This window comes from Myxocyprinus asiaticus, chromosome 42 (genome assembly GCF_019703515.2).
Source record: "Myxocyprinus asiaticus isolate MX2 ecotype Aquarium Trade chromosome 42, UBuf_Myxa_2, whole genome shotgun sequence".
Lineage (NCBI taxonomy): Eukaryota > Metazoa > Chordata > Actinopteri > Cypriniformes > Catostomidae > Myxocyprinus > Myxocyprinus asiaticus.
In genome coordinates this window covers 28,579,265-28,592,510 of record NC_059385.1, presented here as the reverse complement: position 1 = coordinate 28,592,510, position 13,246 = coordinate 28,579,265, and the positions used below count along the sequence as shown (strand labels likewise).

The following is a 13,246-nucleotide window of genomic DNA, read 5'->3' as shown; positions in this document are numbered from 1 at the left end:
ATGCTACATGTTAGAAAAAACAGTTGTGTAAAATAAAATGAGAAATGCATGTAACCAATTGACTGTTATGTTAGAATGTCATTTCCCACCCATAAAACTTGTAGCCTATTTGTATTACCAAAAAGCTCAAAAGGTCATCCACAATCACTTTTCTTTTTCTTCTTTTTTTCTTCTTCAAAACAATAGACATATAAACTAAGACAACAATGTGTTTGGTGTTTGGACACTTTCTGGTTTAAAACGTTAGTGGAAGACAATAAATGTGATGAACTACACCTGTGGCTGGGACACCTGTGTGAACTTGAATAATCTTAATTGATTAGGATTAATCTCTCACCATCATGATTTCTAGCTTGATTACACTTCCTAGCGCTAGACGCATGTGCAGAGGGCTAGATGGCGCAAGGAAGTCTACTCGAGTTTTGAATCGTGATTGATGACCAAGGAGACTGCTGATGTCAAGATTTATAGTGAAAAAGGAGTTATACATTTTGGTCTGTTCTCACACAAAACTGATTGGATCACTTCAAAAGACATGATTTAACCACTGGAGTCGGATAGATTACTTTTATGCTGCCTTTTATGTGATTTTTGGAGCTTCAAAGTTCACCATTCACTTGCATTGTGAGGACCAGCAAAGCTACAAATCTTCGTTTGTGTTCTGTTGAAGAAATAAAGTCGTACACATCTGGGATGGCATGAGGGTGAATAGAAGATGAGAGAATTTCATTTTTGGATGAACTATTCCTTTAATCAATAGGCCTACACTTTGGACATTTCTCCCCTGAAAAGTGCAGTCTGTAAGTCTTCTAAGTAGAATCTGCGGCCGTCTAGTGGTGAGTTTTGGACACATCGCCATCGAAACTTGTAAAGTTTTGAGAGTTTAGCTACATTACACAGATACACTGTTTACATTTTGTGCCTATATCTGTTTAATAATTTATTTTAAACAGTTTATTATTTATACTTACATATTGCACAGCGTTTGACTGCCTGGAAAGCACATTTGCTCATCTGTACACTAGCATATTATTAGAGGAGGTGACGGTTGACCGGAGGCGTGCACGACTGCGCGCTCGCGACAGGTGTTTCCATTTACACGTGTGTTACAGTACAAGAGAGAAACTGTTGAACAGTCGCAACGGGAGAAAGAGAAAGCAACATGGAGATGAGCTTTTCAACGATGGTGATATTAGCAGGTACGTTTATTATAATTCCTGATTACACTTTACATTAAAACAGTCGTGTTGAAGTTTATTTACACATGTAAATAATGATTTATATATACAGTAGGCTATATAAGAACAAAGTGTACTCAGTATGCATTTTTTAGATAATGCCTTATAATTACAATTATACATTAATTGTTATTGCTATTGTATATGATTTAAATTCACATACAATTATACCAATTATTTCAAAAGCATATCAAAAATTGCCTTTTGAGGCTAATTACAGATGTAGCTCATGAGGATACGACTTACTATATTTTTTATAAGGTATAATAAAGTTGTTACATAAAAAATAAATCATCTTAATGTGTAACTATATGCACATTAAGGCACTTCACAAAAGAGTTTTCATTGTTTCCTGCTCAGGAAATGTAGATGCACCTTTGTCATTTCTATGATGCAAGTGTTTATTATGGTCATTCATGCTTAAATATGTCAAATGCATTCAGTACATAATCAAATATTAACACATTGACCTTCATTAACCAAACTGAGACTGTAGTCATTGCCTTAATGAACTATTTGATCTGACCCCTTCAAATGACTTAAGTGTAGTCATACTGAATCATATTTTTTTCTTAAAATAGTCAGGTTAATTTGGTAACACTTTACATTAAGGTTTCATTTGGTTAAGGGTTTATAAAGGGGTTCATTAATGACTAATAAGTCATTTACAAATGCATTATAAATCACTGATATGCGGTTATAACAACATGAAGAAAAAGGGCGACTTTCTTACAATATTTGTCAAACAGTGAGCATTTTAACTAACATGTTATAAATGCTTAATAAATACACTTCTTTTATTAAAGGAATATTCCGGGTTCAATACAAGTTAAGCTCAATCAACAGCATTTGTGGCATAATCTTGACTTGCCCCTACTTTTCATAAAAAAAAAAAAAAAAAAAGCAATAATCAAGGTGACAGTGAGGCACCTACGATGGAAGTGGTGGGCCCTTTTTTAACGTTAAAATACTCACTGTTTCAGAAGTATAACCACAAGACATAAACAATATGTGTGTAAAAGTGATTTTGTGAGATATAATTATAATAATTAATTAATAATTATAATTTATAAATAATAATTTTTAATTATAATTAATAATTTTATTTATCACACATATACAGTGAAATTCTTTTTTTTTCACATATCCCAGCTAAGCTGGGGTCAGAGTGCAGGGTCAGCCATGATATGGCGCCCCTGGAGCAGATTGGGTCAATGGCCTTGCTCAAGGGCCCAACAGTGGCATCTTGGCAGTGCTGGGGCTTGAACCCCTGACCTTCTGATTGGTAACCCAGAGCCTTAACTGCTGAGCCACCACTGCCCCATAACATCACTTACTAACCTTTTCTGGGGAAAGATATAGCCAGTTTTGCAACTTTGTTGCCATGATGATGTACTGTCGACAAACCCTAAAACCCTAAAATGACTGTAAAAATTATAATTTAAACAACTTTACAGCTCAAATAATGCATGAGGTTCAACAGAAGAATTCATGTTAGTGCTTTTATAAAATTATGAGCTTCACATTTTTGCCTTTAAACCCTCCAAAAATTGGCCACATTCACTTCCATTGAAACAGACCTTGAAAAGGGATGAGTTGAAATAAATTTTTGTGGCAATCAACATTATGCCACAAATGCTGTTGATTGAGCTTAATTTGTATTGAACCTGGAATATTCCTTTAATCAAAAACATAAAATACCCTAATCATGATTTATGTCACAATGCAGCAAAAATAAACTATTATAATGAGATTACAAATAGGGATTTTGCATTTTTCTGCAGGCCGATTTGCGTTTTTATAGTCATTATTGTTATGTCTTGACTCACTTGTCAAAGTTGTCACTTTCCTTGTCACAGTGATGTCAAAAGAATGGTGCTGCACTGGGTGCTATCCCAACTTCCCTAGTCCTAGTTAACTAAAGTCCTCTGCAAAAACTATTTTCTGGTGTTCATGCTCATTCACAGCATATATCATATAATAATAGGTTTCTAATGTTAGCAGCTACTTAATAAATGCTTCAAATGAGTCTACTTTACATTGAAGTACATTTTCAGGTTACTAATGTTAAATAAGTGTTATTAAGCATTTAGAACATTTAAGGTAAAATGGCTCACTATTTGGTAAGCATTGCATGAAAGTCTCATGAATTTGTATTCATGTTGTTATAACCGCATATCAATGATTTGCCATTTTAAAAGCCTTATTCATTATGAATGAACCCCTTTATAAACCCTAAACAAAGGGAACATTAATGTAAAGTGTTACCGTTAATTTAGATGTTATTGCATGAAGCACTTTGTTTTCTTTTTAGTTTTGTGTGGTCCATTTGTTGTATTCTTTGTGTTTTGGAATAAAGGTTGGATAATTTTTGGAGGCACTTCAGAGAGTCCACCCATCATATCTGAATTGTCCAAAACTGCAACAACATCTTTTACAACGACAGAGCCACATTTTTCGACATCACCTCTGGTGTCAAACTCAGTATCAGCTGATGCCAGTGTGGGACAAACAACAAATGAACCTACAACGGTTGGCCATACTCAAACAACTGAATTGCCATCAACTGTGAACTCCACCACAACCACTACAAACTCAACTTCAGTCCCAGCATCAAATGCAACCACCACCAGCAATTATATTTCCTCTCCAGCAAGTATGATCACCAGCTCACCCCATGCGACCAATGCATCGACCACACTAACATTGAGTCCGGAGACTGGAACTCAAAGCTTGAAGACTGAAAGTTCTGCCGGCACTGTGACAAGAACGTCTTCTGCGAGTCATACCTCGAATACGGCTACTCAAAATACTGTAAGTGTTACTACTAGTGCCAAAACTACAGCTAGGCCTACTTCAACGATAATTACAACCAAACTGGTGGCCTCTACTTCTAAAGAGTTAGGATCAACTAAGCTGCCATCGTCAACCACAAAACCATTAACAACAGCAGTGCAACAAAATACCACAACAAGGCTGGAAAAGAAGAATCCAGATGCCCTGAGCTCAGGTATGAGTCTATCATTTTCTGATAACTTGGGTGGACACAGATTTTTAGGGGCATTTATTAGGGGACTTTTGTTGTATATTAGTTCCTAGTCATATAAAAATATACTGTGTCTCATGCTTTTATGTTAAATACTTGAGTATTTGATTTATTAACAAAAATTCTCAAACTGAATAATTAGATTTGAGAGTTTATTACCTGTTATCCATGAAATTAATCTATTCATATTTTGTCATAATATGTATAACTAGGCTTAGATAAATATATCTACTGTATATATAGTATAATATACAACAGTTAGTTCCGGTCCTCGAATCTGATTGGACGTGAGACGTTCCATGAGTACCAATGGTCTCACACCATCAGCACTCGGACGCTTCACTGTGTGTATCACTCTGCTTGTGTTCGTGCCGTACTAAACTAAAGTGTAAGAGCAGTGCAGATGTGCCATTTGTCTTTATACATTTAATTTTGTGACATTACCTATTTTAGCCAGCAGGTGGATGCAATAGACCATTTTTGTGTGTAATATGAGCCAGATGGTGACGTGAAGTGAGTCAGCATCACTCATTGTTTATATTCAACAACACTCCGTGATCGCTCGCATTACTACTACACTACTAAAGCTATAAAATAGCTTTAAACTAACAACTTCAGCGTTAAGGCTCATCACAGCTGAGAGACACAACAGACTAATTACATAAACTCAAGGTGCTTACCTCTTACTGGAGTTTCCACATTGGAGAGGACAAAATGGTGGATGAGATTGCGGTTTCTATAGTGAAAGTCTCTTGCGCACCAGCTACCGCGAAATAGAGAATAATACCCCTGCTTTGATGGCTATTTTTCCACTGAGAAAATAGGATGCATTTTATCAAATTGACATTATCTTTTGAAAGCTGACTAACAGACTACAGCATCATCAACAGGTGATCGCAAACAGGATCTCCCTCTCTCTCTCTCTCTCTCTCTCTCTCACACACACACACACACACACACACACACACACACACACACACATACATCCTTGTTTCTGCAATAACATGTTAGAAACAGCCCAAGCCGTGATACTAGTAGTTCTGAAGTGATGTTTTTGAGAGGCTTGGATGCATCATTTGGTTTGAACCAGCAACGGCAGATTCTGATCCGTCACGTAAGAAAGTAATTCCATGCACAAATGCATTTTTTATGACCGTACTCAGTTTTTCCTAATTTTTAATTTTATTTACTTGTTCATTGAACTACTATTATAGGGTTAGTTAAGCAATATCACACTCGCAGTCATGGTGTATGGCCCTAAATCAGCACTGCTGTGATTACCTATGGCACTCAGCCTGCAGCCGAATCACAGCAGTGCTGATATAGAGCAATATTGCACTCCTCCTTGTGTGATATTGCTTAACTAACCCTATAACAGTAGTATATATAATAATAATAATAATAATAATAATAAATCAAAATGGTATCATGTTTTGAATTTCAGGGGCAATTTAAATATTTTGATTCAGCATTTTCAATATTGTAAATATATGTTGCTCATGTTGACCTTTTTTATTACAAAATGTTATATATTGTAACAATAGCTTGAATGGGTGTGAAGGTTTGTGTTGATTTTCTGATTTTACAGTGGCAGAACATAAGTAGGTGAAGAGTGTATGTATTTTGATGTCTTCACTTACTTGTCTTATGATTTTCAGAAATAGGGGGAATTTAGGTAAATTTCACCCACTTTCATCTCATTGTCAAATGACTTTGCCCTAATTAACTAAGACTGATGAGTTTGATAATTTCTGAGGCATCCCTAAAATGGGTTTTAACATGATCTTGCCTTAAGATGGAATTTTAAGCGTTTGAATATGAAATTTAAAGGGATAGTTTCCACAAAAATGAGAATTCTCTCATCATTTACCCCTCATGCCATCTCAAAAGCGTATGACTTTCTTTCTTCTGCTGAACACAAAGATTTTTGTTTATCTCAGCTCTGTAGGTCTATACAAAGCAAGTGAATGGTGGTAAAAACTTTGAAGCTCCAAAAAGCACAAAGGTAATCCATATGACTCCAGTGGTTAAATCATGTCTTTTGAAGCAATCCAATTGGTTTTGGGTGAGAACAGACCTAAATATATAACTGATTTTTCACTATAAATCTTGACATCAGCAGTCCTTGGCCATCATGATTTCAAGTTCGATTACACTTCCTATAGCACAATCTAGCACTCTGTGCATGCGTGTAATCAAGCTGTAATAAAGTGTAATCGAGTTTGAAATCATGATTGTGCCTAGAGACTGCAATAGCAAGATGTACAGTGAAAAAGGAGTTATATTTTCATCTGTTCTCACCCAAAATCAATTGGATCACTTCAGAAGACATGGATTATTCTTCTAAAAATCTTAATTTGTGTTCAGCAGAGGAAAGAAAAGCAAACACATCTGGGATGGCATGTGGATGAGTAAATGAAAAATTAATTTTTTTGGTAAACTATCCCTTTAAGAAAGCTGAAAATCATATACTATTATAAATGAAAATATCCAGTTGTTACCTCAAAGAGTTATTTCTACTTGATTTAACCCTACTTTTTTGGTGTAAAGTATTCAGGTTGAGTCAGTCATAGCAGATAATGTTTTTGTCTTGAATAAAATCAGGTATGTCTCATTTAAATATTACTACATGTAGCACATGTTTTAAGTTCACTGACTAAATGTTATTACAGTGTTTAAGGGCTGAAACATATTTAAAAGTTTAAACTCTTGGATATTAAACAAGGTCACAGGAATGCTAAAATCAAAGTCCAAACAGGTCAGTGTTTTCAGGGACCGGATTTGTTATTTTGTATACATCACACCACTTATTCCCAAACATCTTAAGAGTTTTCTAAGTTAATATTTAATACAGAAAATGACTGTTTAAACCATTAACAGTTTGCTAACCTTTCCCATAAAGGTGCATGTGTTCCTCACCTGTTTCATAAGCATCTAACAATAGGCAATGTTTGTACTATGCCCTCTGATTTGATGACTTTCGTGTTCTGTGTAACACAGTTTATCAGATTCAAAAACAACTGAGTCATATATAATCTAGATCAATCTTTGTGATTCATTCAGAATTTTAAAGACCCTATACATTCATAAGACAATAAGACCAGAAGCCGAATAGTAGGTATAACAGTAATGTCACATTAAAAATGTGTTAAAGCTGAAGTGTGTAATTTCTGCGACATCAGTGTCACCAAATAGAATAGTACAATACACATTGCTATCAAACAGTTTTTTTAAATAAACCCTCTGTCTTCCTTTGGCCTAAGAAACAGATAGTCCTGCCCCAAACTCACGCTATTGGATGGATGGGCCGATGAAAAACAAATTAATCAATGTTTGAAAGCGCCAAAAAGCTAAAGTGTTACACATTTCGGGGAAGCTGGGATAGGAGAAAGTATTTTAACATCGAAAAAATGACACACATCATCTTTAAAGGGATAGTTCACCCAAAAATGAAAACTGTCTCGTCATTTACTCACCCGTATGCCATCCTGGATGGGTGTGACTTTCTTTCATATGCTGAACTCAAATTAAGATTTTCTTTTGGTCCATACAATGCAAGTGAATAGGTGCCAAAATTATGAAGCTCCAAAAATCACATAAGTCAGCATAAAAGTAATCCATATGAGAAACAGATAAATTTTTAAGGCCCTTTTTTTTTTTTTTTACTATAAATTCTCCTCCCTGCTCAGTCAATCTCCACTTTAACTTTCACATTCTTCTTCTTCTGTTCTTAGTGATTCACATTCTTCATGGATTTCACCACCTGTTGGGCAGGGAGGAGAATTTCTAGCAAAAAAGGACTTAAATATTGATCTGTTTCTCACCCACACCTATCATATCAACTTTTGAAAATATGGATTTAACCACTGAAGTCTTATGGGTTACTTTTATGATGCCTCTATGTGCTTTTTTGGAGCTTCAAAGTTCTGGTCACCATTCACTTGCATTGTACTGACCTACAGAGCTGAAATATTCTTCTAAAAATCATAATTTGTGTTCTGCAGAAGAAAGAAAGCCATACACATCTGGGATGGCATGAGGGTGAGTAAATAATGAGAATTTTCATTTTTGGGTGAACTATTGCATTATACACTGTACAAAAAATCAAACTGGCAATCAAAGTGGCATCTGCTAACTTTCTAACTTCTGAGCAATATCTTTGCATTGATTTTTAACACACGGGTGTCAAGGTGATTTTAAGTGGATGTATGAAGTCAATTCACTTCCAAGTTCACACAGGTGTCCTTGCAGAGTAACCACAGGTGTTCTTCATCACATTAATCTTCCACTTATGTTTGGCAACCAGAAAGTTTCTGAATACTTTTTAACTTCATTTTGAAAATGTGATCTATTTAAAAAAATTGTTTTGAAGTGCTGCTTGAAAAGTTTTATCTGGTGAAAATATAATTGTGATTATAAAATCTGTTAGGTAATATATTATGTGTCATGTAATATGTTTAATAAAAATTATAAATGAAAGAATGTGGTTTGCTTATTAGTGATACTGCTGTTTAATGCAAAAGTTTTTGTCTTAACAGTCTAAAATAGATTTAGTGTCTGACTGTATGCCATGTATGAGTCATGAAACTAAATCTTATCTTTATTCCTATATTAGGAAATGTAGCTGCCATCTTCATTGGCCTTATTGCCATTGTACTAATCCTTCTTGGTGTTGCATACTACTTCAAAATTCAGTGAGTCAAAAATCAAATCCCAGTATTTGTAGATATCATCTTTTTTCCTATGCCCAAGCATTTAAGGGTGGATCTAAAAAAATAAACTGTCATATACATGTCTGAGTCATATTTTACCTCAAAATCAATAGAATGCAACAAGAAATTATATTTTGCACAAATAAAATTATTCATATTTTAGAATCACTATGATTTTATTCATTATTTCCTTATTTTCATATAATGAATGAGATAATTTCACATTATAGTAATTTTGGCAGGATTTGTTCTTTATTGTTATTATATACAGTATATATATATATATATATATATATATATATATATATATATATATATATATATATATATATATATATATATATATACAGGTGCATCTCAATAAATTAGAATGTCGTGGAAAAGTTCATTTATTTCAGTAATTCAACTCAAATTGTGAAACTCGTGTATTAAATAAATTCAGTACACACAGACTGAAGTAGATTTTGGCTCACATTTAACAAAAACCCACCAATTCACTATCTCAAAAAATTAGAATATGGTGACATGCCAATCAGCTAATCAACTCAAAACACCTGCAAAGGTTTCCTGAGCCTTCAAAATGGTCTCTCAGTTTGGTTCACTAGGCTACACAATCATGGGGAAGACTGCTGATCTGACAGTTGTCCAGAAGACAATCATTGACACCCTTCTCAAGGAGGGTAAGCCACAAACATTCATTGCCAAAGAAGCTGGCTGTTCACAGAGTGCTGTATCCAAGCATGTTAACAGAAAGTTGAGTGGAAGGAAAAAGTGTGGAAGAAAAAGATGCTCAACCAACCGAGAGAACCGCAGCCTTATGATTGTCAAGCAAAATCGATTCAAGAATTTGGGGGAACTTCACAAGGAATGGACTGAGGCTGGGGTCAAGGCATCAAGAGCCACCACACATAGACGTGTCAAGGAATTTGGCTACAGTTGTCGTATTCCTCTTGTTAAGCCACTCCTGAACCACAGACAACATCAGAGGCGCCTTACCTGGGCTAAGGAGAAGAAGAACTGGACTGTTGCCCAGTGGTCCAAAGTCCTCTTTTCAGATGAGAGCAAGTTTTGTATTTCATTTGGAAACCAAGGTCCTAGAGTCTGGAGGAAGGGTGGAGAAGCTCATAGCCCAAGTTGCTTGAAGTCCAGTGTTAAGTTTCCACAATCTGTGATGATTTGGGGTGCAATGTCATCTGCTGGTGTTGGTCCATTGTGTTTTTTGAAAACCAAAGTCACTGCACCCGTTTACCAAGAAATTTTGGAGCACTTCATGCTTCCTTCTGCTGACCAGCTTTTTAAAGATGCTGATTTCATTTTCCAGCAGGATTTGGCACCTGCCCACACTGCCAAAAGCACCAAAAGTTGGTTAAATGACCATGGTGTTGGTGTGCTTGACTGGCCAGCAAACTCACCAGACCTGAACCCCATAGAGAATCTATGGGGTATTGTCAAGAGGAAAATGAGAAACAAGAGACCAAAAAATGCAGATGAGCTGAAGGCCACTGTCAAAGAAACCTGGGCTTCCATACCACCTCAGCAGTGCCACAAACTGATCACCTCCATGCCACACCGAATTGAGGCAGTAATTAAAGCAAAAGGAGCCCCTACCAAGTATTGAGTATATATACAGTAAATGAACATACTTTCCAGAAGGCCAACAATTCACTAAAAATGTTTTTTTTATTGGTCTTATGATGTATTCTAATTTTTTGAGATAGTGAATTGGTGGGTTTTTGTTAAATGTGAGCCAAAATCATCACAATTAAAAGAACCAAAGACTTAAACTACTTTAGTCTGTGTGCATTGAATTTATTTAATACACGAGTTTCACAATTTGAGTTGAATTACTGAAATAAATGAACTTTTCCACGACATTCTAATTTATTGAGATGCACCTGTATATATATATAGATAGATAGATAGATAGACAGACAGACAGACAGACAGACAGACAGACAGAAGACCGACTGCCCGATAGATAGATAGATAGATAGATAGATAGATAGATGGATGGATGAATGGTTAGAATCCTAATGATTTGTTTGTGTGTTGTAGACGGTCAAATTATGGACGCCTTTTGGATGACACCGACCAAGCTTCTGTGGGGAATTTTCTTAACCCAATGTATGATGGCTAAATGGGGAAGTAGTTACAGTATGAGGAAACAACTCAGTGATTCATTTCTGAGGAAGAACCTACGATGACTTTTAGTCATTAATGTGGTAACATCAGATTCTGTATGATACCCCCAAAATATCCACTTCAGACTGAAAATAGATCGATCACTGATCAGAATCATCAACTCTCAGAATGCTGGCAAGACTAATTGTTTCATAAAAGTATTATGATGATTATTTTGATGGGTTAATCAAAGTCAAGTTTGGTGTGAATTTTAAAGTAATTTTCAAGAAATTTCAGTTTTTTTTTTTTGTTTGTTTGTTTTGTTTTTTGTTTGTGAAATCAATGTAGTTTTGACATTCATGACCATATTGTCTAAGGTATAGTTGACTGATTGATATGCTTGTTGGTTTTGCACAAAATGTTCAGATCATGATCATATTTCTTTTTCTTTAAAGAGCACCTATTATGGTTTTTCAAATATTACCTTTCATGTAGTGTGTTATATAGCTGTTTGTGAATGTAAAAAAGTCTGCAAAGTTTCAAAAATCAAAGTTCACGACAAAAGTCAATGAGTTATTGACTCCCAAAAGAAAGAACCGATTCTGAACACCTGAAACGAGTCGTTAGTAATTCCAGACTTACTTCCTGTACTAACCAATGTAATTTGGTAACAAAAAAACCCACCTCTGGTCTTCATTGGCTGCTCACGAACAGCTTTGACCCGCCCTCAAATGCTACACTAAGCGGTAGACCAATCACAACAGACTGGGACATCTGACCAATCAGAGCAGAATAGGCTCTCTGAAAGGAGGAGTTTAGAATGAATCCTTTAGAAAGGATCATTGAACGAGTCGTTTTTGCTACTGCGGAAAAAAGGTAATGCTGCAATTTAAATTATGAGCAAATTAAAGTGTTTTTTGACCTTGGATGCATGTAAATCTATTGTATGAGACCTTTAAAACAAAATTAGGCACGTTTAAAAACCATAATAGGTGCTCTTTAAAGACCCAGGACAGTATAATATTTTGTTGCTAGTGTACTCCTGAAAGTTTACAAAAACAAACTTGTAGCATACGGTATATAGGCATTGATATTTTACGGTTATTATTTTCCAGGAAAAAAAAAATTATTGATGACTCATCCTGCACTCACAGGCATAACAAATTCATAAAATATATAACAAATCTTGTTTAAAATTTTAAGTCTTGTCAACTTGAAATGTTGTTAAAAACAGCATACAGTTGAAAAATGAATAAAATTTGTTGCATGAGCATAGTCTCTTTTTAAGTAAACTTAACTTTCTTATGTTAATCAACTTCGACATAATTTAGTTCAAACTGAATACTGAAGTTCAACTAATTTTTATCTTTAATTAATCGTATTGCTAACCACAGCAGTAGTTTTAGGGGATATTTACACTTTGTCACTTCATGCATTTGGCTGATCGGATTGCTATCCGATCATGAAAAGACCAGGTGTAAATGCCCTCCAAGAAGGATTTGAGATGGAACACTGTTATCCTAATAAAGTGCCCGACATGTTCTGCTTTTGTAGCCCATTTGCCTCAAGGTTTGACATATTGTGCATTCTGCTCACTACAATTGTACAGAATGGTTATCTGAGTTACCGTAGCCTTTCTGTCAGCTCAAACCAGTCTGGCCATTCTCTGTTGACCTCTCTCATTAACAAGGCATTTCTGTCCACAGAACTGCCACTCACTGGATATTTTTTGTTTTTGGCGCCATTCTGTGTAAATTCTAGAGGCTGTTGTTCATGAAAATCCCAGGAGATCAGCAGTTACAGAAATATTCAAACCAGCCCATCTAGCACCAACAATCATGCCACGGTCGAAATCACTGAGATCACATTTTTTCCCCATTCTGATGGTTGATGTGAATATTAACTGAAGCTCCTGATCCATATCTGCATGCTTTTATGCATTTCACTGCTGCTACATGATTAGCTGATTAGAAAATACTTGCTGAATAAGCAAGTATACACCTCCAGAGGTGGTTTGAGACAGTAACAGCTGCAGTTTTTGCGTAGGGCTCGAACTGCACAGTAAATGATAACATTGAAAGAAAGGAATGGATGTTGTAGGAGTCACATAACTTTCACTGCAGATCACT

The 13,246-nt window shown here is 35.5% G+C and overlaps 1 protein-coding gene across 3 annotated transcripts; it reads left to right on the top strand.

The window, feature by feature from the left end:
* Positions 1-1,053: 1,053 nt before the first annotated feature.
* Positions 1,054-12,387, top strand: LOC127432653 (prostate androgen-regulated mucin-like protein 1 homolog). Of its 3 annotated transcripts, XM_051683988.1 has the most exons (4): positions 1,054-1,199; positions 3,598-4,248; positions 8,900-8,978; positions 11,052-12,387. In XM_051683988.1, exons 1-4 carry the CDS (start codon positions 1,163-1,165, stop codon positions 11,131-11,133), a joined length of 849 nt encoding a protein of 282 aa, XP_051539948.1. In that variant the 5' UTR covers positions 1,054-1,162; the 3' UTR covers positions 11,134-12,387. The 3 variants fall into 3 exon arrangements, with proteins under 3 accessions (XP_051539948.1, XP_051539949.1, XP_051539950.1); XM_051683989.1 differs by lacking the exon at positions 8,900-8,978; XM_051683990.1 differs by lacking the exons at positions 8,900-8,978; positions 11,052-12,387 and adding an exon at positions 8,019-8,892.
* The last annotated feature ends 859 nt before the right edge of the window (positions 12,388-13,246 follow it).